We start from the raw sequence: 23,462 nt of genomic DNA on the forward strand, positions 1-23,462 counted from the left end.
CTGCTTACCATCATGTTAATTATGTGGGCACCCAGATCCTGTCATATTCCCAAACGCTCTGTAAGCCCAGTAGAGGTATAATGGGGAACATTAAGCAAAATGGATGCCTGATCAGCTGCGCAAGCAAAGTGCTGGAACTGGCTGCAACCAGAGCGTTGGCTTCCGTTCCCTGAACTGTATCAGTGGGACCATAATTAGAGTTTCTCTATCGTCCTAGTGGATGCTGGGGTTCCTGAAAGGACCATGGGGAATAGCGGCTCCGCAGGAGACAGGGCACAAAAAGTAAAGCTTTAGGATCAGGTGGTGTGCACTGGCTCCTCCCCCTATGACCCTCCTCCAAGCCTCAGTTAGATTTTTGTGCCCGGCCGAGAAGGGTGCAATCTAGGTGGCTCTCCTAAAGAGCTGCTTAGAAAAGTTTAGCTTAGGTTTTTTATTTTACAGTGAGTCCTGCTGGCAACAGGATCACTGCAACGAGGGACTTAGGGGAGAAGAAGTGAACTCACCTGCGTGCAGGATGGATTGGCTTCTTTGGCTACTGGACATTAGCTCCAGAGGGACGATCACAGGTACAGCCTGGATGGTCACCGAAGCCTCGCCGCCGGCCCCCTTGCAGATGCTGAAAAGAGAAGAAGGTCCAGAATCGGCGGCAGAAGACTCCTCAGTCTTCTTAAGGTAGCGCACAGCACTGCAGCTGTGCGCCATTGCTCTCAGCACACTTCACACGGCAGTCACTGAGGGTGCAGGGCGCTGGGAGGGGGGCGCCCTGGGAGGCAATGTAAACCTATTTTTTGGCAAAAAATACCTCACATATAGCCTCCGGGGGCTATATGGAGATATTTAACCCCTGCCAGAATCCGTTGAAGAGCGGGAGACGAGCCCGCCGAAAAAGGGGCGGGGCCTATCTCCTCAGCACACAGCGCCATTTTCCCTCACAGAAAGGCTGGAGGGAAGGCTCCCAGGCTCTCCCCTGCACTGCACTACAGAAACAGGGTTAAAACAGAGAGGGGGGGCACTAATTTGGCGTTAGAAATATATAAAAAGATGCTATAAGGGAAAACACTTATATAAGGTTGTCCCTATATAATTATAGCGTTTTTTGGTGTGTGCTGGCAAACTCTCCCTCTGTCTCTCCAAAGGGCTAGTGGGTCCTGTCCTCTATCAGAGCATTTCCTGTGTGTGTGCTGTGTGTCGGTACGTGTGTGTCGACATGTATGAGGACGATGTTGGTGAGGAGGCGGAGCAATTGCCTGTAATGGTGATGTCACTCTCTAGGGAGTCGACACCGGAATGGATGGCTTATTTAGGGAATTACGTGATAATGTCAACACGCTGCAAGGTCGGTTGACGACATGAGACGGCCGACAAACAATTAGTACCGGTCCAGACGTCTCAAAAACACCGTCGGGGTTTTAAAATGCCCGTTTACCTTAGTCGGTCGACACAGACACGGACACTGAATCCAGTGTCGACGGTGAATAAACAAACGTATTCCTTATTAGGGCCACACGTTAAGGGCAATGAAGGAGGGGTTACATATTTCTGATACTACAAGTACCACAAAAGAGGGTATTATGTGGGATGTGAAAAAACTACCTGTAGTTTTTCCTGAATCAGATAAATTAAATGAAGTGTGTGATGATGCGTGGGTTCCCCCCGATAGAAAATTATTGGCGGTATACCCTTCCCCGCCAGAAGTTAGGGCGCGTTGGGAAACGCCCCTTAGGGTGGATAAGGCGCTCACACGCTTATCAAAACAAGTGGCGGTACCGTCTATAGATAGGGCCGTCCTCAAGGAACCAGCTGACAGGAGGCTGGAAAATATCATATAAAAGTATATACACACATACTGGTGTTATACTGCGACCAGCGATCGCCTCAGCCTGGATGTGCAGAGCTGGGGTGGCTTGGTCGGATTCCCTGACTAAAAATATTGATACCCTTGACAGGGACAGTATTTTATTGACTATAGAGCATTTAAAGGATGCATTTCTATATATGCGAGATGCACAGAGGGATATTTGCACTCTGGCATCAAGAGTAAGTGCGATGTCCATATCTGCCAGAAGATGTTTATGGACACGACAGTGGTCAGGTGATGCAGATTCCAAACGGCACAAAGGTGTATTGCCGTATAAAGGAAGAGGAGTTATTTGGGGTCGGTCCATCGGACCTGGTGGCCACGGCAACTGCTGGAAAATCCACCGTTTTTACCCTAAGTCACATCTCTGCAGAAAAAGACACCGTCTTTTCAGCCTCAGTCCTTTCGTCCCTATAAGAGTCATATTTGCCCAGGGATAGAGGAAAGGGAAGAAGACTGCAGCAGGCAGCCCATTCCCAGGAACAGAAGCCTTCCACCGCTTCTGCCAAGCTCTCAGCATGACGCTGGGACCGTACAGGACCCTTGGATCCTACAAGTAGTATCCCAGGGGTACAGATTGGAATGTCGAAACGTTTCCCCCTCGCAGGCTCCTGAAGTCTGCTTTACCAAGGTCTACCTCCGACAAGGAGGCAGTATGGAAAAAAATTCACAAGCTGTATTCCCAGCAGGTGATAATCAAATTACCCCTCCTACAACAAGGAAAGGGGTATTATTCCACACTATATTGTGGTACTGAAGCCAGAAGGCTAGGTGAGACCTATTCTAAATCTAAAAAATTTGAACACTTACAAAGGTTCAAAGCAAGAGGGAGTCACTCAGAGCAGTGATAACGAACCAGGAAGAAGGGGACTATATAGTGTCCCGGGACATCAGGGATGCTTACCTCCATGTCCCAAATTTGCCCTTCTCACTAAGGGTACCTCAGGTTCGTGGTATAGAACTGTCACTATCAGTTTCAGACGCTGCCGTTTGGATTGTCCACGGCACCCCGGGTCTTTACCAAGGTAATGGCCGAAATGATGATTCTTCTTCGAAGAAAAGGCGTCTTAAATTACCCCTTACTTGGACGATCTCCTGATAAGGGCAAAGTCCAGGGAACAGTTGGAGGTCGGAGTAGCACTATCTCGGATACTGCTACAACAGCACGGGTGGATTCTAAATATTCCAAAATCGCAGCTGATCCTGACGACACGTCTGCTGTGCCTAGGGATGATTCTGGACACAGTCCAGAAAAAGGTGTTTCTCCCGGAAGAGAAAGCCAGGGAGTTATCCGAGCTAGTCAAGAACCTCCTAAAACCAGGAAAAGTGTCAGTGCATCATTGCACAAGGGTCCTGGTAAAAATGGTGGCTTCCTACGAAGCAATTCCATTCGGCAGATTTCACGCAAGAACTTTTCAGTGGGATCTGCTGGACAAATGGTCCGGATCGCATCTTCAGATGCATCAGCGGATAACCCTATATCCAAGGACAAGGGTGTCTCTCCTGTGGTGGTTACAGAGTGCTCATCTTCTAGAGGGCCGCAGATTCGGCATTCAGGATTGGATGCTGGTGACCACGGAGGCCAGCCCGAGAGGCTGGGGAGCAGTCACACAAGGAAAAAATTTCCAGGGAGTGTGATCAAGTCTGGAGACTTTTCTCCACATAAATATACTGGAGCTAAGGGTAAATTTATAATGCTCTAAGCTTAGCAAGACCTCTGCTTCAAGGTCAGCCGGTATTGATCCAGTGGGAAAAACATCACGGCAGTCGCCCACGTAAACAGACAGGGCGGCACAAGAAGCAGGAGGGCAATGGCAAAAACTGCAAGGACTTTTCGCTGGGCGGAAAATCATGTGATAGCACTGTCAGCAGTGTTTCATTCCGGGAGTGGAAACTGGGAAGCAGACTTCCTCAGCAGGCACGACCTCCACCCGGGAGAGTGGAAACTTCATCGGGAAGTTTTTCCACATGATTGTGAACCGTTGGGAAATACCAAGGTGGACATGATGGCGTCCCGTCTGAACAAAAAACGGGACAGGTATTGCGCCAGGTCAAGAGACCCTCAGGCAATAGCTGTGGACGTTCTGGTAACACCGTGGGTGTACCAGTCGGTGTATGTGTTCCCTACTCTGCTTCTCATACCTAAGGTACTGAGAATTATAAGACGTAGAGGAGTAAGAACTATACTCATGGCTCCGGATTGGCCAAGAAGGACTTGGTACCCGGAACTTCAAGAGATGCTCACAGAGGACTTATGGCCTCTGCCGCTAAGAAGGGACTTGCTTCAGCAAGTACCATGTCTGTTCCAAGACTTACCGCAGCTGCGTTTGACGGCATGGCGGTGGAACGCCGGATCCTAAGGGAAAAAGGCATTCCGGAAGAGGTCATTCCTACCCTGGTCAAAGCCAGGAAGGAGGTGACCGCACAACATTATCACCACATGTGGCGAAAATATGTTGCGTGGTGTGAGGCCAGGAAGGCCCCACGAAGAAATTTCAACTCGGTCGATTCCTGCATTTCCTGCAAACAGGAGTGTCTATGGGCCTCAAATTGGGGCCCATTAAGGTTCAAATTTCGGCCCTGTCGATTTTCTTCCAGAAAGAATTGGCTTCAGTTCCTGAAGTCCAGAAGTTTGTCAAGGGAGTATTGCATATACAACCCCCTTTTGTGCCTCCAGTGGCACTGTGGGATCTCAACGTAGTTCTGGGATTCCTCAAATCACATTGGTTTAAAACCAGTCAAATCTGTGGATTTGAAGCATCTCACATGAAGAGTAACCATGCTCTTGGCCCTGGCCTGGGCCAGGCGAGTGTCAAATTGGTGGTTTTTTTCTCAAAAAAGCCCATATCTGTTTGTCCATTCGGACAGGGCAGAGCTGCGGACTCGTCCCCAGTTCTCTCCCTAAGTTGGTGTCAGTGTTTCACCTGAACCAGCTTATTGTGGTGCCTTGCGCCTACTAGGGACTTGGAGGACTCCAAGTTGCTGGATGTTGTCAGGGCCCTGAAAGTATAGGTTCCAGGACGGCTGGAGTCAGGAAAACTGACTTGCTGTTATCCTGTATGCACCCAACAAACTGGGTGCTCTTGCTTCTAAGCAGACTATTGCTAGTTGGATGTGTAATACAATTCAGCTTGCACATTCTGTGGCAGGCCTGCCACAGCCAAAATATGTAAATGCCCATTCCACAAGGAAGGTGGGCTCATCTTGGGCGGCTGCCCGAGGGGTCTCGGCATTACAACTTTGCCGAGCTGCTACTTGGTCAGGGGCAAACACGTTTGCAAAATTCTACAAATTTGATACCCTGGCTGAGGAGGACCTGGAGTTCTCTCATTCGGTGCTGCAGAGTCATCCGCACTCTCCCGCCCGTTTGGGAGCTTTGGTATAATCCCCATGGTCCTTTCAGGAACCCCAGCATCCACTAGGACGATAGAGAAAATAAGAATTTACTTACCGATAATTCTATTTCTCGGAGTCCGTAGTAAATGCTGGGCGCCCATCCCAAGTGCGGATTATCTGCATTACTTGTACATAGTTACAAAAAATCGGGTTATTATTGTTGTGAGCCATCTTTCAGAGGCTCCGCTGTTATCATACTGTTAACTGGGTTCAGATCACAGGTTGTACAGTGTGATTGGTGTGGCTGGTATGAGTCTTACCCGGGATTCAAAATCCTTCCTTATTGTGTACGCTCGTCCGGGCACAGTATCCTAACTGAGGCTTGGAGGAGGGTCATAGGGGGAGGAGCCAGTGCACACCACCTGATCCTAAAGCTTTACTTTTTGTGCCCTGTCTCCTGCGGAGCCGCTATTCCCCATGGTCCTTTCAGGAACCCCAGCATCCACTACGGACTCCGAGAAATAGAATTATCGGTAAGTAAATTCTTATTTTTACTGATGTTATTCTGTGTCCTGCAGGTCACGCGGGCGCTGGGAGCAGCCAGAACGTTGGTGCAGGGACTGGCGACTGGAAGTGACATCGTCAGCAGAGCGGCCAAGGTACAACACTGGGAGTCCCTGTCCCTCCCCCTGCAGGGTGACACAGTGACACAGACAGAAGAGAGCTATGAGCCCGTCCCTCCCCCTGCAGGGTGACACAGACAGAAGGGAGCTATGAGGCTGCCTCTCCCCCTGCAGGGTGACACAGTGACACAGACAGAAGGGAGCTATGAGCCTGTCTCTCCCCCTGCAGGGTGACACAGTGACACAGACAGAAGGGAGCTATGAGCCGGTCCCTCCCTCTGCAGGTTGACACAGACAGAAGGGAGCTATGAGCCTGTCCCTCCCCTGCAGGGTGACACAGTGACACAGACAGAAGGGAGCTATGAGCCTGTCCCTCCCCTGCAGGGTGACACAGTGACACAGACAGAAGGGAGCTATGAGCCTGTCCCTCCCCCTGCAGGGTGACACAGTGACACAGACAGAAGGGAGCTATGAGCCTGTCCCTCCCCCTGCAGGGTGACACAGTGACACAGACAGAAGAGAGCTATGAGCCCGTCCCTCCCCCTGCAGGGTGACACAGTGATGCAGACAGAAGGGAGCTATGAGCCTGTCCCTCCCCCTGCAGAGTGACACAGACAGAAGTGAGCTATGACCCTGTCCCTCCCCCTGCAGGGTGACACAGTGACACAGACAGAAGTGAGCTATGAGCCTGTCCCTCCCCCTGCAGGGTGACACAGTGACACAGACAGAAGGGAACTATAAGCCTGTCCCTCCCCCTGCAGGGTGACACAGACAGAAGGGAGCTATGAGCCTGCCCCTCCCCCTGCAGGGTGACACAGACAGTAGGGAGCTATGAGCCTGCCCCTCCCCCTGCAGGTTGACACAGACAGAAGGGAACTATGAGCCTGTCCCTCCCCCTGCAGGGTGACACAGACAGTAGGGAGCTATGAGCCTGTCCCTCCCCCTGCAGGGTGACACAGACAGAAGGGAGCTATGAGCCTGCCCCTCCCCCTGCAGGGTGACACAGACAGAAGGGAGCTATGAGCCTGTCCCTCCCCCTGCAGGGTGACACAGACAGAAGGGAGCTATGAGCCTGTTTCTCCTGTAATGTAGCTCAGGAATCAGCCAGAGAGGTCCCTGTGGCTACATCGCAGGCGGGGGCACGCCGGCAAGTGCACAGAGACGCTTCTATTCACTTTGAATGGGGCACGTGCGTGTATATCATGGGTCTTCAACCTGCGGCCCTCCAGCTGCTGTGGAACTACACGTCCCAGCATGCCCTGCCTCAGTTTTGGCATACCTTTATAGCAAAACTGTGGCAGTGCATGCTGGGATGTATAGTTTCACAGCAGCTGGAGGACCACAGGTTGAAGAACCATGGTGTATATGATGCACACGCATCGCATTCGTGCCCGGCGGTCTGCTTCACCGGACGCACTCAGTCGCAGATGGAGTCACGATTAGCATGGCGCCATCTGTAAGTCCTTGGTGCCAGTTATATAGGCTACAGGATATTTATGTGAGGAATAAGAGACTGCCTCTGGGCTGGGGATCCCAGGTATAGTATATGTGAGGAATAAGAGACTGCCTCTGGGTTGGGGATCCCAGGTATAGTATATGTGAGGAATAAGAGACGGCCTCTGGGCTGGGGATCCCAGGTATAGTATATGTGAGGAATAAGAGACTGCCTCTGGGTTGGGGATCCCAGGTGTAGTATATGTGAGGAATAAGAGACGGCCTCTGGGTTGGGGATCCCAGGTATAGTATATGTGAGGAATAAGAGACTGCCTCTGGGTTGGGGATCCCAGGTATAGTATATGTGAGGAATAAGAGATTGCCTCTGGGTTGGGGATCCCAGGTATAGTATATGTGAGGAATAAGAGATGGCCTCTGGGTTGGGGATCCCAGGTATAGTATATGTGAGGAATAAGAGACTGCCTCTGGGCTGGGGATCCCAGGTATAGTATATGTGAGGAATAAGAGACTGCCTCTGGGTTGGGGATCCCAGGTATAGTATATGTGAGAAACAAGAGATTGACTCTGGGCTGGGGATCCCAGGTATAGTATATGTGAGGCATAAGAGACTGCCTCTGGGTTGGGGATCCCAGGTATAGTATATGTGAGGAATAAGAGATGGCCTCTGGGTTGGGGATCCCAGGTATAGTATATGTGAGGAATAAGAGACGGCCTCTGGGTTGGGGATCCCAGGTATAGTATATGTGAGGAATAAGAGACTGCCTCTGGGTTGGGGATCCCAGGTATAGTATATGTGAGGAATAAGAGATGGCCTCTGGGTTGGGGATCCCAGGTATAGTATATGTGAGGAATAAGAGATGGCCTCTGGGTTGGGGATCCCAGGTATAGTATATGTGAGGAATAAGAGACGGCCTCTGGGTTGGGGATCCCAGGTATAGTATATGTGAGGAATAAGAGACGGCCTCTGGGTTGGGGATCCCAGGTATAGTATATGTGAGGAATAAGAGACATACCTGGGATCCCCAACCCAGAGGCAAGTATATGTGAGGAATAAGAGACGGCCTCTGGGTTGGGGATCCCAGGTATAGTATATGTGAGGAATAAGAGACGGCCTCTGGGTTGGGGATCCCAGGTATAGTATATGTGAGGAATAAGAGACGGCCTCTGGGTTGGGGATCCCAGGTATATAGTATATGTGAGGAATAAGAGACTGCCTCTGGGTTGGGGATCCCAGGTATAGTATATGTGAGGAATAAGAGACGGCCTCTGGGTTGGGGATCCCAGGTATAGTATATGTGAGGAATAAGAGACGGCCTCTGGGTTGGGGATCCCAGGTATAGTATATGTGAGGAATAAGAGACGACCTCTGGGTTGGGGATCCCAGGTATAGGATATGTGAGGAATAAGAGACTGCCTCTGGGTTGGGGATCCCAGGTATAGTATATGTGAGGAATAAGAGACTGCCTCTGGGTTGGGGATCTTAGGTATAGTATATGTGAGGAATAAGAGACGGCCTCTGGGTTGGGGATCCCAGGTATAGTATATGTGAGGAATAAGAGATGGCCTCTGGGTTGGGGATCCCAGGTAGAGTATATGTGAGGAATAAGAGACGGCCTCTGGGTTGGGGATCCCAGGTAGAGTATATGTGAGGAATAAGAGACGGCCTCTGGGTTGGGGATCCCAGGTATAGTATATGTGAGGAATAAGAGACTGCCTCTGGGTTGGGGATCCCAGGTATAGTATATGTGAGGAATAAGAGACTGCCTCTGGGTTGGGGATCCCAGGTATAGTATATGTGAGAAACAAGAGATTGACTCTGGATTGGGGATCCCAGGTATAGTATATGTGAGGAATAAGAGACGGCCTCTGGGTTGGGGATCCCAGGTATAGTATATGTGAGGAATAAGAGACGGCCTCTGGGTTGGGGATCCCAGGTATAGTATATGTGAGGAATAAGAGACTGCCTCTGGGTTGGGGATCCCAGGTATAGTATATGTGAGGAATAAGAGACGGCCTCTGGGTTGGGGATCCCAGGTATAGTATATGTGAGGAATAAGAGACTGCCTCTGGGTTGGGGATCCCAGGTATAGTATATGTGAGGAATAAGAGACTGCCTCTGGGTTGGGGATCCCAGGTATAGTATATGTGAGGAATAAGAGACGGCCTCTGGGTTGGGGATCCCAGGTATAGTATATGTGAGGAATAAGAGATGGCCTCTGGGTTGGGGATCCCAGGTAGAGTATATGTGAGGAATAAGAGACGGCCTCTGGGTTGGGGATCCCAGGTATAGTATATGTGAGGAATAAGAGACGGCCTCTGGGTTGGGGATCCCAGGTATAGTATATGTGAGGAATAAGAGACGGCCTCTGGGTTGGGGATCCCAGGTATAGTATATGTGAGGAATAAGAGACTGCCTCTGGGTTGGGGATCCCAGGTATAGTATATGTGAGGAATAAGAGACTGCCTCTGGGTTGGGGATCCCAGGTATAGTATATGTGAGGAATAAGAGACTGCCTCTGGGTTGGGGATCCCAGGTATAGTATATGTGAGGAATAAGAGACTGCCTCTGGGTTGGGGATCCCAGGTATAGTATATGTGAGGAATAAGAGATGGCCTCTGGGTTGGGGATCCCAGGTAGAGTATATGTGAGGAATAAGAGACGGCCTCTGGGTTGGGGATCCCAGGTATAGTATATGTGAGGAATAAGAGACTGCCTCTGGGTTGGGGATCCCAGGTATAGTATATGTGAGCTGGGCCTGTGCGGGAGACACGAATCCCTCTGTAACAATGTCTCTTCCCTATCTAGGCAGTGCCACCTTCCGATTGTCTGCGAGCTGCCATGCGGATGTGGTATTGTCCATTGTGCCGAGGTTACACAGGTCTCCTGCCCTGCCATGGCCTCTGTCTTAACGTCATGAAGGGCTGCCTCGCCCACCAGGCGGATATGGATGCTGATTGGAACAGTTTAATAGGTGGGTAATAGGACAATGGCCTGAGTTGTGTACTTACCTATTTCTCTAACGTCCTAGTGGATGCTGGGACTCCGTCAGGACCATGGGGATAGCGGGCTCCGCAGGAGACAGGGCACATCTAAATAAAGCTTTTAGGATCACATGGTGCGTACTGGCTCCTCCCCCTATGACCCTCCTCCAAGCCTCAGTTAGGTTTTTGTGCCCGTCCGAGAAGGGTGCAATCTAGGTGGCTCTCCTAAAGAGCTGCTTAGAAAAAGTTTTTTTTAGGTTTAAATCTCAGTGAATCCTGCTGGCAACAGGATCACTGCATCGAGGGACTTAGGGGAGAGATTTCCAACTCACCTGCGTGCAGGATGGATTGGAGTCTTAGGCTACTGGACACTTAGCTCCAGAGGGAGTCGGAACACAGGTCCTCCTGGGGTTCGTCCCGGAGCCGCGCCGCCGATCCCCCTTACAGACGCTGAAGACGGAGGTCCGGAAAGCAGGCGGCAGAAGACTCCTCAGTCTTCATGAAGGTAGCGCACAGCACTGCAGCTGTGCGCCATTGTTGCTACACGTCTCACTGATTCAGTCACGGAGGGTGCAGGGCGCTGCTGGGGGCGCCCTGGGCAGCAATATTAAATACCTTTAGTGGCAAAATAAATACATCACATATAGCCATTAAGGCTATATGTATGTATTTAACCCAGGCCAGTTTTCTTAAAACCCGGGAGAAAAGCCGCCGAAAAAGGGGCGGAGCTTATTCTCCTCAGCACTCAGCGCCATTTTCCTGCTCAGCTCCGCTGGTGAGGAAGGCTCCCAGGACTCTCCCCTGCACTGCACTACAGAAACAGGGTAACAAAGAGAAGGGGGGCATAATTTGGCGATATTGATATATTAAAAGCGCTTATATCAAAAACAACACCTTCTAGGGTTGTTTATATACATTTATAGCGCTTTTGGTGTGTGCTGGCAAACTCTCCCTCTGTCTCCCCAAAGGGCTAAGAGGGTCCTGTCTTCGATTAGAGCATTCCCTGTGTGGCTGCTGTGTGTCGGTACGTGTGTGTCGACATGTATGAGGACGATGTTGTTGTGGAGGCAGAGCAATTGCCGGTAATGGTGATGTCACCCCCTAGGGAGTCGACACCGGAATGGATGGCTTTAGTTATGGAATTACGTGATAATGTTAGCACATTACAAAAGTCAGTTGACGAAATGAGACGGCCGGAAAACCAGTTAGTACCGGCTCAGGCGTCTCAGACACCGTCAGGGGCTGTAAAACGTCCCTTACCTCAGTCAGTCGACACGGGTACCGACACAGATGAATCTAGTGTCGACGGTGAAGAAACAAACGTATTTTCCAATAGGGCCACACGTTATATGATCACGGCAATGAAGGAGGCTTTGCAGATCTCTGATACTGCTGGTACCTCAAAAAGGGGTATTATGTGGGGGGTGAAAAAACTACCTGTAGCTTTTCCAGAATCAGAGGAATTGAATGACGTGTGTGACGAAGCGTGGGTTAACCCAGATAGAAAACTGCTAATTTCCAAGAAGTTATTGGCATTATACCCTTTCCCACCAGAGGTTAGGGCGCGCTGGGAAACACCCCCTAGGGTGGATAAGGCGCTCACACGTTTATCAAAGCAAGTGGCGTTGCCGTCTCCTGATACGGCCGCCCTCAAGGATCCAGCAGATAGGAGGCTGGAAACTACACTGAAGAGTATATACACACATACTGGTGTTATACTGCGACCGGCAGTAGCCTCAGCCTGGATGTGCAGTGCTGGGGTAGTGTGGTTGGATTCTCTGACTGAAAATATTGATACCCTGGATAGGGACAGTATTTTATTGACTCTAGAGCAATTAAAGGATGCTTTTCTTTATATGCGAGATGCTCAGAGGGATATTTGTACTCTAGCATCAAGAGTAAGCGCGATGTCCATATCTGCCAGAAGAAGTTTATGGACGCGACAGTGGTCAGGTGATGCGGATTCCAAAAGGCATATGGAAGTATTGCCATATAAAGGAGAGGAATTATTTGGGGTCGGTCTTTCGGACCTGGTGGCCACGGCAACTGCCGGCAAATCCACTTTTTTACCTCAGACCCCCTCCCAACAGAAAAAGACACCGTCTTTTCAGCCGCAGTCCTTTCGCTCCTATAAAAACAAGCGACCAAAAGGACAGTCTTATCTGCCGCGAGGCAGAGGAAAGGGTAAGAGAGGGCAGCAAGCAGCCCCTGCCCAGGACCAGAAGCCCGCCCCGGGTTCTACAAAGCCATCAGCATGACGCTGGGGCTTTACAAGCGGACTCAGGAGCGGTGGGGGGTCGACTCAAGATTTTCAGCAATCAGTGGGCTCGCTCACAAGTGGACCCGTGGATCCTGCAGATAATATCTCAGGGTTACATGTTGGAGTTCGAAAGGTCTCCCCCTCGCCGGTTCCTAAAGTCTGCTTTACCAACGTCTCCCTCAGAAAGGACGTCGGTTTTGGAAGCCATTCACAAGCTGTATTCTCAGCAGGTGATAGTCAAGGTACCCCTCCTACAACAGGGAAAGGGGTATTATTCCACACTATTTGTGGTACCGAAGCCGGACGGTTCGGTAAGACCTATTCTAAACCTGAAATCCTTGAACCTGTACATACAGAAATTCAAGTTCAAGATGGAGTCACTCAGAGCAGTGATAGCGAATCTGGAAGAAGGGGACTTCATGGTGTCCCTGGACATAAAGGATGCTTATCTGCATGTCCCAATTTACCCCTCACACCAAGGGTATCTCAGGTTCGTGATACAAGACTGTCATTATCAGTTTCAAACGCTGCCGTTTGGTTTGTCCACGGCCCCTCGGGTCTTTACCAAGGTAATGACCGAAATGATGGTTCTTCTACGAAGAAAAGGCGTATTAATTATCCCTTACTTGGACGATCTCCTGATAAGGGCAAAGTCCAGAGAACAACTGGAAGTCGGTGTAGCACTAACCCAGGTAGTGCTTCAGCAACACGGGTGGATTCTGAATCTTCCAAAATCTCAATTGACCCCGACAACTCGTCTGCTGTTCCTGGGAATGATTCTGGACACGGTTCAGAAAAAGGTGTTTCTCCCGGAGGAGAAAGCAAGGGAGTTATCCGAACTTGTCAGGAACCTCCTAAAACCAGGAACTGTGTCAGTACATCAATGCACAAGAGTCCTGGGAAAGATGGTGGCTTCTTACGAAGCGATTCCATTCGGCAGATTCCATGCACGGACATTTCAGTGGGATCTGCTGGACAAATGGTCCGGATCGCATCTGCACATGCATCAGCGGATAACACTGTCACCAAGAACAAGGTTGTCTCTCCTGTGGTGGTTGCAGAGTGCCCATCTGTTAGAGGGCCGCAGATTCAGCATACAGGACTGGGTCCTGGTGACTACGGATGCCAGCCTACGAGGCTGGGGAGCAGTCACACAGGGAAGAAACTTCCAGGGCGTGTGGTCAAACCTGGAGACGTCCCTTCACATAAATATACTGGAGCTAAGAGCGATCTACAATGCTCTAAGCCTGGCAAAATCGCTGCTTCAGGGTCAGCCGGTGTTGATCCAGTCGGACAACATCACGGCAGTCGCCCACGTAAACCGACAAGGCGGCACGAGAAGCAGAAGAGCAATGACAGAAGCTGCAAGGATTCTGCGCTGGGCGGAGAATCATGTCATAGCACTGTCAGCAGTGTTCATCCCGGGAGTGGACAACTGGGAAGCAGACTTCCTCAGCAGACACGACCTTCACCCGGGAGAGTGGGGACTTCATCCAGAAGTCTTCCACATGATTGTGAACCGTTGGGAAAGACCAAAGGTGGACATGATGGCGTCTCGCCTCAACAAAAAATTGGACAGATATTGCGCCAGGTCAAGAGACCCTCAGGCAATAGCTGTGGACGCTCTGGTAACACCGTGGGTGTACCAGTCAGTGTATGTGTACCCTCCTCTGCCTCTCATACCAAAGGTACTGAGAATTATACGGAAAAGAGGAGTAAGAACAATACTGGTGGCTCCGGACTGGCCAAGAAGAACTTGGTATCCGGAACTTCAAGAGATGCTCACGGAGGATCCATGGCCTCTACCTCTAAGAAGGGATCTGCTTCAGCAGGGACCTTGTATGTTCCAAGACTTACCGCGTCTGCGTTTGACGGCATGGCGGTTGAACGCCGGATTCTAAAAGAAAAGGGCATTCCAGAGGAAGTTATTCCTACCTTGATTAAGGCTAGAAAGGAAGTGACTGTACAACATTATCACCGCATTTGGCGAAAATATGTTGCGTGGTGTGAGGCCAAGAAGGCTCCAACGGAAGAATTTCAATTGGGTCGATTCTTACATTTCCTGCAAGCAGGATTGTCTATGGGCCTAAAATTGGGGTCCATTAAAGTTCAAATTTCGGCCTTATCAATCTTCTTCCAGAAGGAATTGGCATCAGTGCCTGAAGTACAAACTTTTGTCAAAGGTGTACTACATATACAACCCCCAATAGTGCCTCCAGTGGCACCGTGGGATTTGAACGTAGTTTTGAATTTTCTCAAATCTCATTGGTTTGAGCCTCTAAAATCGGTAGATTTAAAATACCTTACATGGAAGGTAACCATGCTATTGGCCCTGGCTTCAGCCAGGAGAGTTTCAGAGTTGGCGGCTTTATCATACAAAAGCCCATATCTGATTTTCCATTCGGACAGGGCAGAACTGCGGACACGTCCTCATTTTCTCCCTAAGGTGGTTTCGGCTTTTCACTTGAACCAGCCTATTGTGGTGCCTGCGGCTACTAGCGACTTGGAGGACTCCAAGTTGCTGGACGTTGTCAGAGCATTAAAAATATATATTTCAAGGACGGCTGGAGTCAGAAAATCTGACTCGTTGTTTATATTGTATGCACCCAACAAGCTGGGTGCTCCTGCGTCTAAACAGACGATTGCACGTTGGATCTGTAGCACAATCCAACTTGCACATTCTGTGGCAGGCCTGCCACAGCCTAAATCTGTAAAGGCCCACTCCACAAGGAAAGTGGGCTCATCTTGGGCGGCTGCCCGAGGGGTCTCGGCATTACAACTTTGCCGAGCAGCTACGTGGTCAGGGGAGAACACGTTTGTAAAATTTTACAAATTTGATACTCTGGCTAAGGAGGACCTGGAGTTCTCTCATTCGGTGCTGCAGAGTCATCCGCACTCTCCCGCCCGTTTGGGAGCTTTGGTATAATCCCCATGGTCCTGACGGAGTCCCAGCATCCACTAGGACGTTAGAGAAAATAAGAATTTACTTACCGATAATTCTATTTCTCATAGTCCGTAGTGGATGCTGGGCGCCCATCCCAAGTGCGGATTGTCTGCAATACTTGTACATAGTTATTGTTACAAAGATCGGGTTATTACTATTGTTGTGAGCCATCTTTTCAGAGGCTACTTCGTTTTTTGTTATCATACTGTTAACTGGGTTCAGATCACAAGTTGTACGGTGTGATTGGTGTGGCTGGTATGAGTCTTACCCGGGATTCAAGATCCTTCCTTATTGTGTACGCTCGTCCGGGCACAGTACCTAACTGAGGCTTGGAGGAGGGTCATAGGGGGAGGAGCCAGTACGCACCATGTGATCCTAAAAGCTTTATTTAGATGTGCCCTGTCTCCTGCGGAGCCCGCTATCCCCATGGACCTGACGGAGTCCCAGCATCCACTACGGACTATGAGAAATAGAATTATCGGTAAGTAAATTCTTATTTTTTCTTTGTAAAATGTGACTGTGGTTGCTAAGCTGGATACACACTAGGCTGGGACACACACCTTGCAAGCTGGACACACACCACACAGGCAAATACCTCAAGGTAATTCATGCACAGAGTCCATATGCAAGGTCCAATAGTGTCCTGTGTTCCCACAACGGGTGAGTCCGGAGTCCGCCGGCGGATAACCTGTCCACGCCGTTCTTAGCGCTGATCGGCAGTGTGCAGGATCGATCAGCGCTGAGAACGGCGTGGACAGGTTATCCGCCGGCGGACTCCGGACTCACCCGTTGTGGGAACACAGGACACTATTGGACCTTGCATATGGACTCTGTGCATGAATAACCTTGAGGTATTTGCCTGTTTTGATCATCTACAGTGTTTTCGTCTGCATGAAATACCATTGGTTTGGGGAATGACCTGCCGTACAGACGGGCTTAGATAAACACACCATTTGACTTTCCCCTTTCCTATGTGAACTGAATCAAGTACTGCAGCCATTTGTCTATATCAATCAAACAGCTACCATTCAAACAGAGGGAGTAAGTCGCAAACTCGCGCACCCCAGACATTATTTTTACATACCTCCTATTGAGAATATATTTGGAGTATATCTTGGAACCGTTTTAGAGATATATAATTTTTTGAATATTAATTTTGCAATATACTTATTTTTTAATAAACAATTTATTCACCATATACACAGTGTTATCAATCATTTATTCGACCTAGCTTGCGCTGGGGATATCCATTTATAAATTCTTGTCTATAGAGTGGAATTAGGTAGTGATTCCATACTCCCTATAGCAGCATTTTGGGTACAGTGATTGTTTAACTTCTCCACTAGCGCAGTGCCACATCTTTCATTTGACACACCACACAGGCTGGGTACACACTAGGCTGGACACATACCTCGCAGGCTGGGTACACACTAGGCTGGGACACACACCACACAGGCTCGGTACACACTAGGCTGGGACACACACTGTGCAGGCTGGGTACACACTAGGCTGGGACACACACTACACAGGCTGGGTACACACTATGCTGGGACACACAGCGCAGGTTGGGTACACACTAGGCTGGGACACACACCACACAGGCTGGGTACACACTAGGCTGGGACACACACCGCGCAGGCTGGGTACACACTAGGCTGGGACACACACCGTGCAGGCTGGGTACACACTAGGCTGGGACACACACCACACAGGCTGGGTACACACTAGGCTGGGACACACACCACACAGGCTGGATACACACTAGGCTGGACACATACCTCACAGGCTGGGTACACACTAGGCTGGGATACACACCACACAGGCTGGACACATACCTCGCAGGCTGGGTACACACTAGGCTGGGACACACACCGTGCAGGCTGGGTACACACTAGGCTGGGACACACACCAAACAGGCTGGGTACACACTAGGCTGGACACATACCTCGCAGGCTGGGTACACACTAGGCTGGGACACACACCACACAGGCTGGATACACACTAGGCTGGGACACACACCGTGCAGGCTGGGTACACACTAGGCTGGGACACACACCACACAGGCTGGGTACACACTAGGCTGGACACACACTTCGCAGGCTGGGTACACACTAGGCTGGACACACACCACGCAGGCTGGATACACACTAGGCTGGAACACACACCACACAGGCTGGGTACACACTAGGCTGGGACACACACTGTGCAGGCTGGGTACACACTAGACCGGACACACACTGTGCAGGCTGGGTATACACTAGGCTGGGGCACACACTGTGCAGGCTGGGTATACACTAGGCTGGGACACACACTGTGCAGGCTGGGTGTACACTAGGCTGGGACACACACCGTGCAGGCTGGGTACACACTATGCTGGGATACACACCACACAGGCTGGGTACACACTAGGCTGGGACACACACCGCGCAGGCTGGGTACACACTATGCTGGGATACACACCACACAGGCTGGGTACACACTAGGCTGGGACACACACCGTGCAGGCTGGGTACACACTAGGCTGGGATACAAACCACACAGGCTGGGTACACACTAGGCTGGGACACACACCGCGCAGGCTGGGTACACACTATGCTGGGATACACACCACACAGGCTGGGTTCACACTATGCTGGGATAGACACCACACAGGCTGGGTACACATTAGGCTGGGACACACACCGCGCAGGCTGGGTACACACCATGCTGAGATACACACCATGCTGAGATACACACCACACAGGCTGGGACACACACCGTGCAGACTGGGTACACACTAGGCTGGGACACACACTGCGCAGGCTGGGTACACACTAGGCTGGGACACACACCACACAGGCTTGGTACACACTAGGCAGGACACACACCACACAGGCTGGGTACACACTAGGCTGGGACCCACACCTCACAGGCTGGGTACACACTAGGCTGGGATACACACCACACAGGCTGGACACATACCTCGCAGGCTGGGTACACACTAGGCTGGGACACACACCGTGCAGGCTGGGTACACACTAGGCTGGGACACACACCAAACAGGCTGGGTACACACTAGGCTGGACACATACCTCGCAGGCTGGGTACACACTAGGCTGGGACACACACCACACAGGCTGGATACACACTAGGCTGGGACACACACCGTGCAGGCTGGGTACACACTAGGCTGGGACACACACCACACAGGCTGGGTACACACTAGGCTGGACACACACTTCGCAGGCTGGGTACACACTAGGCTGGACACACACCACGCAGGCTGGATACACACTAGGCTGGAACACACACCACACAGGCTGGGTACACACTAGGCTGGGACACACACTGTGCAGGCTGGGTACACACTAGACCGGACACACACTGTGCAGGCTAGGTATACACTAGGCTGGGGCACACACTGTGCAGGCTGGGTATACACTAGGCTGGGACACACACCGCGCAGGCTGGGTACACACTATGCTGGGATACACACCACACAGGCTGGGTTCACACTATGCTGGGATAGACACCACACAGGCTGGGTACACATTAGGCTGGGACACACACCGCGCAGGCTGGGTACACACCATGCTGAGATACACACCATGCTGAGATACACACCACACAGGCTGGGACACACACCGTGCAGACTGGGTACACACTAGGCTGGGACACACACTGCGCAGGCTGGTTACACACTAGGCTGGGACACACACCACACAGGCTTGGTACACACTAGGCAGGACACACACCACACAGGCTGGGTACACACTAGGCTGGGACCCACACCACACAGGCTGGGTACACACTAGGCTGGGACACACACTGTGCAGGCTGTGTACACACTAGGCTGGACACACACTGCGCACGCTGGGTACACACTAGGCCGGACACACACCGTGCAGGCTGGATACACACTAGGCTGGACACACACCATACAGGCTGGGTACACACTAGGCTTAGCACACACCACGCAGGCTGGATACACACTAGGCTGGACACACACAGCGCAGGCTGGGTACACACTAGGCTGGGACACACACAGCGCAGGCTGGGTACACAGTAGGCTGGGACACACACCGCGCAGGCTGGGTACACACTAGGCTGGGACACACACAGCGCAGGCTGGGTACACAGTAGGCTGGGACACACACCGCGCAGGCTGGGTACACAATAGGCTGGGACACGCACTGTGCAGGCTGGGTACACAATAGGCTAGGACACACACTACACAGGCTGGGTACACACTATGCTGGGACACATACAGCGCAGGCTGTGTACACACTATGCTGGGACACACACAGCGCAGGCTGTGTACACACTAGGCTTGGACACACACCGTGCAGGCTGGGTACACAATAGGCTGGTACACGCACTGTGCAGGCTGGGTACACAATAGGCTGGGACACACACCACACAGGCTGGGTAAACACTATGCTGGGATACACACCACACAGGCTGGGTACACACACCGCGCAGGCTGGGTACACACTATGCTGGGACACATACTGCAGGCTGGGTACACACTAGGCTGGGACACACACTGTGTAGGCTGGGTACACACTATGCTGGGACACACACCACACAGGCTGGGTACACACTAGGCTGGGACACACACCGTGCAGACTGGGTACACACTATGCATAGGCTGGGACACACACCACACAGGCTGGGTACACACTATGCTGGGACACACACCACACAGGCTGGGTACACACTAGGCTGGGACACACACCGTGCAGGCTGGGTACACAATAGGCTGGGACACACACCACACAGGCTGGGTAAACACTATGCTGGGATAAACACCACACAGGCTGGGTACACACACCGCGCAGGCTGGGTACACACTATGCTGGGATATACACCACACAGGCTGGGTACACACTGGGCTGGGACACACACCACACAGGCTGGGTACACACTAGGCTGGACACACACTGCACAGGCTGGATACACACTAGGCTGGGATATACACCACACAGGCTGGGTACACACTATGCTGGGACACACACCACACAGGCTGGGTACACACTGGGCTGGGACACACACTGTGCAGGCTGGGTACACACTAGGCTGGACACACACTGCACAGGCTGGATACACACTAGGCTGGACACACACTGCGCACGCTGGGTACACACTAGGCTGGACACACACTGCGCACGCTGGGTACACACTAGGCTGAACACACACCACACAGGCTGGATACACACTAGGCTGGACACACACACCATGCAGGCTGGGTACACACTAGGCTGGACACACACCACGCAGGCTGGGTACACACTAGGCTGGGACACACACTGTGCAGGCTGGGTTCACACTAGGCTGGACACACACTGCACAGGCTGGATACACACTAGGCTGGACACACACTGCGCACGCTGGGTACACACTAGGCTGGACACACACTGCGCACGCTGGGTACACACTAGGCTGGACACACACTGCGCACGCTGGGTACACACTAGGCTGAACACACACCACACAGGCTGGATACACACTAGGCTGGACACACACACACCATGCAGGCTGGGTACACACTAGGCTGGACACACACCACGCAGGCTGTGTACACACTAGGCTGGGACACACACCATGCAGGCTGGGTACACACTAGGCTGGGACACACACCGCGCAGGCTGGGTACACACTAGGCTGGGACACACACCACACAGGCTGGGTACACACTAGGCTGGGACACACACCGAGCAGGCTGGGTACACACTAGGCTGGGACACACACCGCGCAGGCTGGGTACACACCATGCTGGGATACACACCACACAGGCTGGGTACACACTAGGCTGGGACACACACCGCGCAGGCTGGGTACACACCATGCTGGGATACACACCACACAGGCTGGGTACACACTAGGCTGGGACACACACCGCGCAGGCTGGGTACACACCATGCTGGGATACACACCACACAGGCTGGGTACACACTAGGCTGGGACACACACCGCGCAGGCTGGGTACACACCATGCTGGGATACACACCACACAGGCTGGGTACACACTAGGCTGGGACACACACTGCGCAGACTGGGTACACACTAGGCTGGGACACACACTGCGCAGGCTGGGTACACACTAGGCTGGACACACACCACGCAGGCTGGGTACACACACCACACAGGCTGGGCACACACTAGGCTGGGACACACACTGTGCAGGATGGGTACACACTAGGCTGGACACACACTGCACAGGCTGGATACACACTAGCTGGACACACACTGCGCATGCTGGGTACACACTGCGCACGCTGGGTACACACTAGGCTGAACACACACCACACAGGCTGGGTACACACTAGGCTGGGACACACACCGCGCAGGCTGGGTACACACCATGCTGGGATACACACCACACAGGCTGGGTACACACTAGGCTGGGACACACACTGCGCAGACTGGGTACACACTAGGCTGGGACACACACTGCGCAGGCTGGGTACACACTAGGCTGGACACACACCACGCAGGCTGGGTACACACACCACACAGGCTGGGCACACACTAGGCTGGGACACACACTGTGCAGGATGGGTACACACTAGGCTGGACACACACTGCACAGGCTGGATACACACTAGCTGGACACACACTGCGCATGCTGGGTACACACTGCGCACGCTGGGTACACACTAGGCTGAACACACACCACACAGGCTGGATACACACTAGGCTGGACACACACCATGCAGGCTGGATACACACTAGGCTGGGACACACACCACACAGGCTGGGAACACACTAGGCTGGGACACACACTGTGCAGTCTGGGTACACACTAGGCTGGACACACACCGCGCAGGCTGGGTACAGACTATGCTGGGATACACACCACACAGGCTGGGTACACACTAGGCTGGGATAGACACCACACAGGCTGGGTACACACTAGGCTGGGACACACACTGTGCAGGCTGGGTATACACTAGGCTGGGACACACACCGTGCAGGCTGGGTACACACCACACAGGCTGGGTACACACTAGGCTGGGACACACACTGTGCAGGCTGGGTATACACTAGGCTGGGACACACACCGTGCAGGCTGGCACTATGCTGGGATACACACCACACAGGCTGGGTACACACTAGGCTGGGACACACACCGCGCAGGCTGGGTACACACTATGCTGGGATAGACACCACACAGGCTGGGTACACACTGTGAAGGCTGGGTACACACTAGGCTGGGATACACACCACACAGGCTGGGAACACACTAGGCTGGGACACACACCGCGCAGGCTGGGTACACACTAGGCTGGGACACACACCGCGCAGGCTGGGTACACACCATGCTGGGATACACACCACACAGGCTGGGACACACACCGTGCAGACTGGGTACACACTAGGCTGGGACACACCACACAGGCTGGGTACACACTAGGCAGGACACACACACCACACAGGCTGGGTACACACTAGGCTGGGACACACACCGTGCAGGCTGAGTACACACTAGGCTGGGACACACACTGTGCAGGCTGGGTACACACTAGGCTGGGACACACACTGTGCAGGCTGGGTACACACTAGGCCGGACACACACCGTGCAGGCTGGATACACACTAGGCTGGACACACACCATACAGGCTGGGTATACACTAGGCTTAGCACACACCACGCAGGCTGGATACACATTAGGCTGGACATACACAGCGCAGGCTGGGTACACACTAGGCTGGGACACACACAGCGCAGGCTGGGTACACACTAGGCTGGGACACACACCGCGCAGGCTGGGTACACACTAGGCTGGGACACACACCGTGCAGGCTGGGTACACAATAAGCTGGGACACGCACTGTGCAGGCTGGGTACACAATAGGCTAGGACACACATTACACAGGCTGGGTACACACTAGGCTGGGACACACACCGCGCAGGCTGGATACACACCAGGCTGGGACACACACCGTACAGGCTGGGTACACAATAGGCTGGGACACGCACTGTGCAGGCTGGGTACACAATAGGCTGGGACACACACCACAC

At 52.3% G+C, this 23,462-nt stretch overlaps 1 protein-coding gene across 1 annotated transcript in view; it reads left to right on the forward strand.

Moving 5' to 3' along the window:
• GPC2 (glypican 2) overlaps nucleotides 1–23,462 on the forward strand; it is a 131,832-nt gene that overhangs the window by 86,936 nt on the left and 21,434 nt on the right. The window contains exons 6-7 of the mRNA XM_063930902.1: nucleotides 5,773–5,853; nucleotides 10,079–10,244. Coding sequence (XP_063786972.1) covers nucleotides 5,773–5,853; nucleotides 10,079–10,244 — 247 coding nt within the window. The remainder of the gene's footprint in view (nucleotides 1–5,772; nucleotides 5,854–10,078; nucleotides 10,245–23,462) is intronic.

This window comes from Pseudophryne corroboree, chromosome 6 (genome assembly GCF_028390025.1).
Source record: "Pseudophryne corroboree isolate aPseCor3 chromosome 6, aPseCor3.hap2, whole genome shotgun sequence".
Taxonomy (NCBI): Eukaryota; Metazoa; Chordata; class Amphibia; order Anura; family Myobatrachidae; genus Pseudophryne; species Pseudophryne corroboree.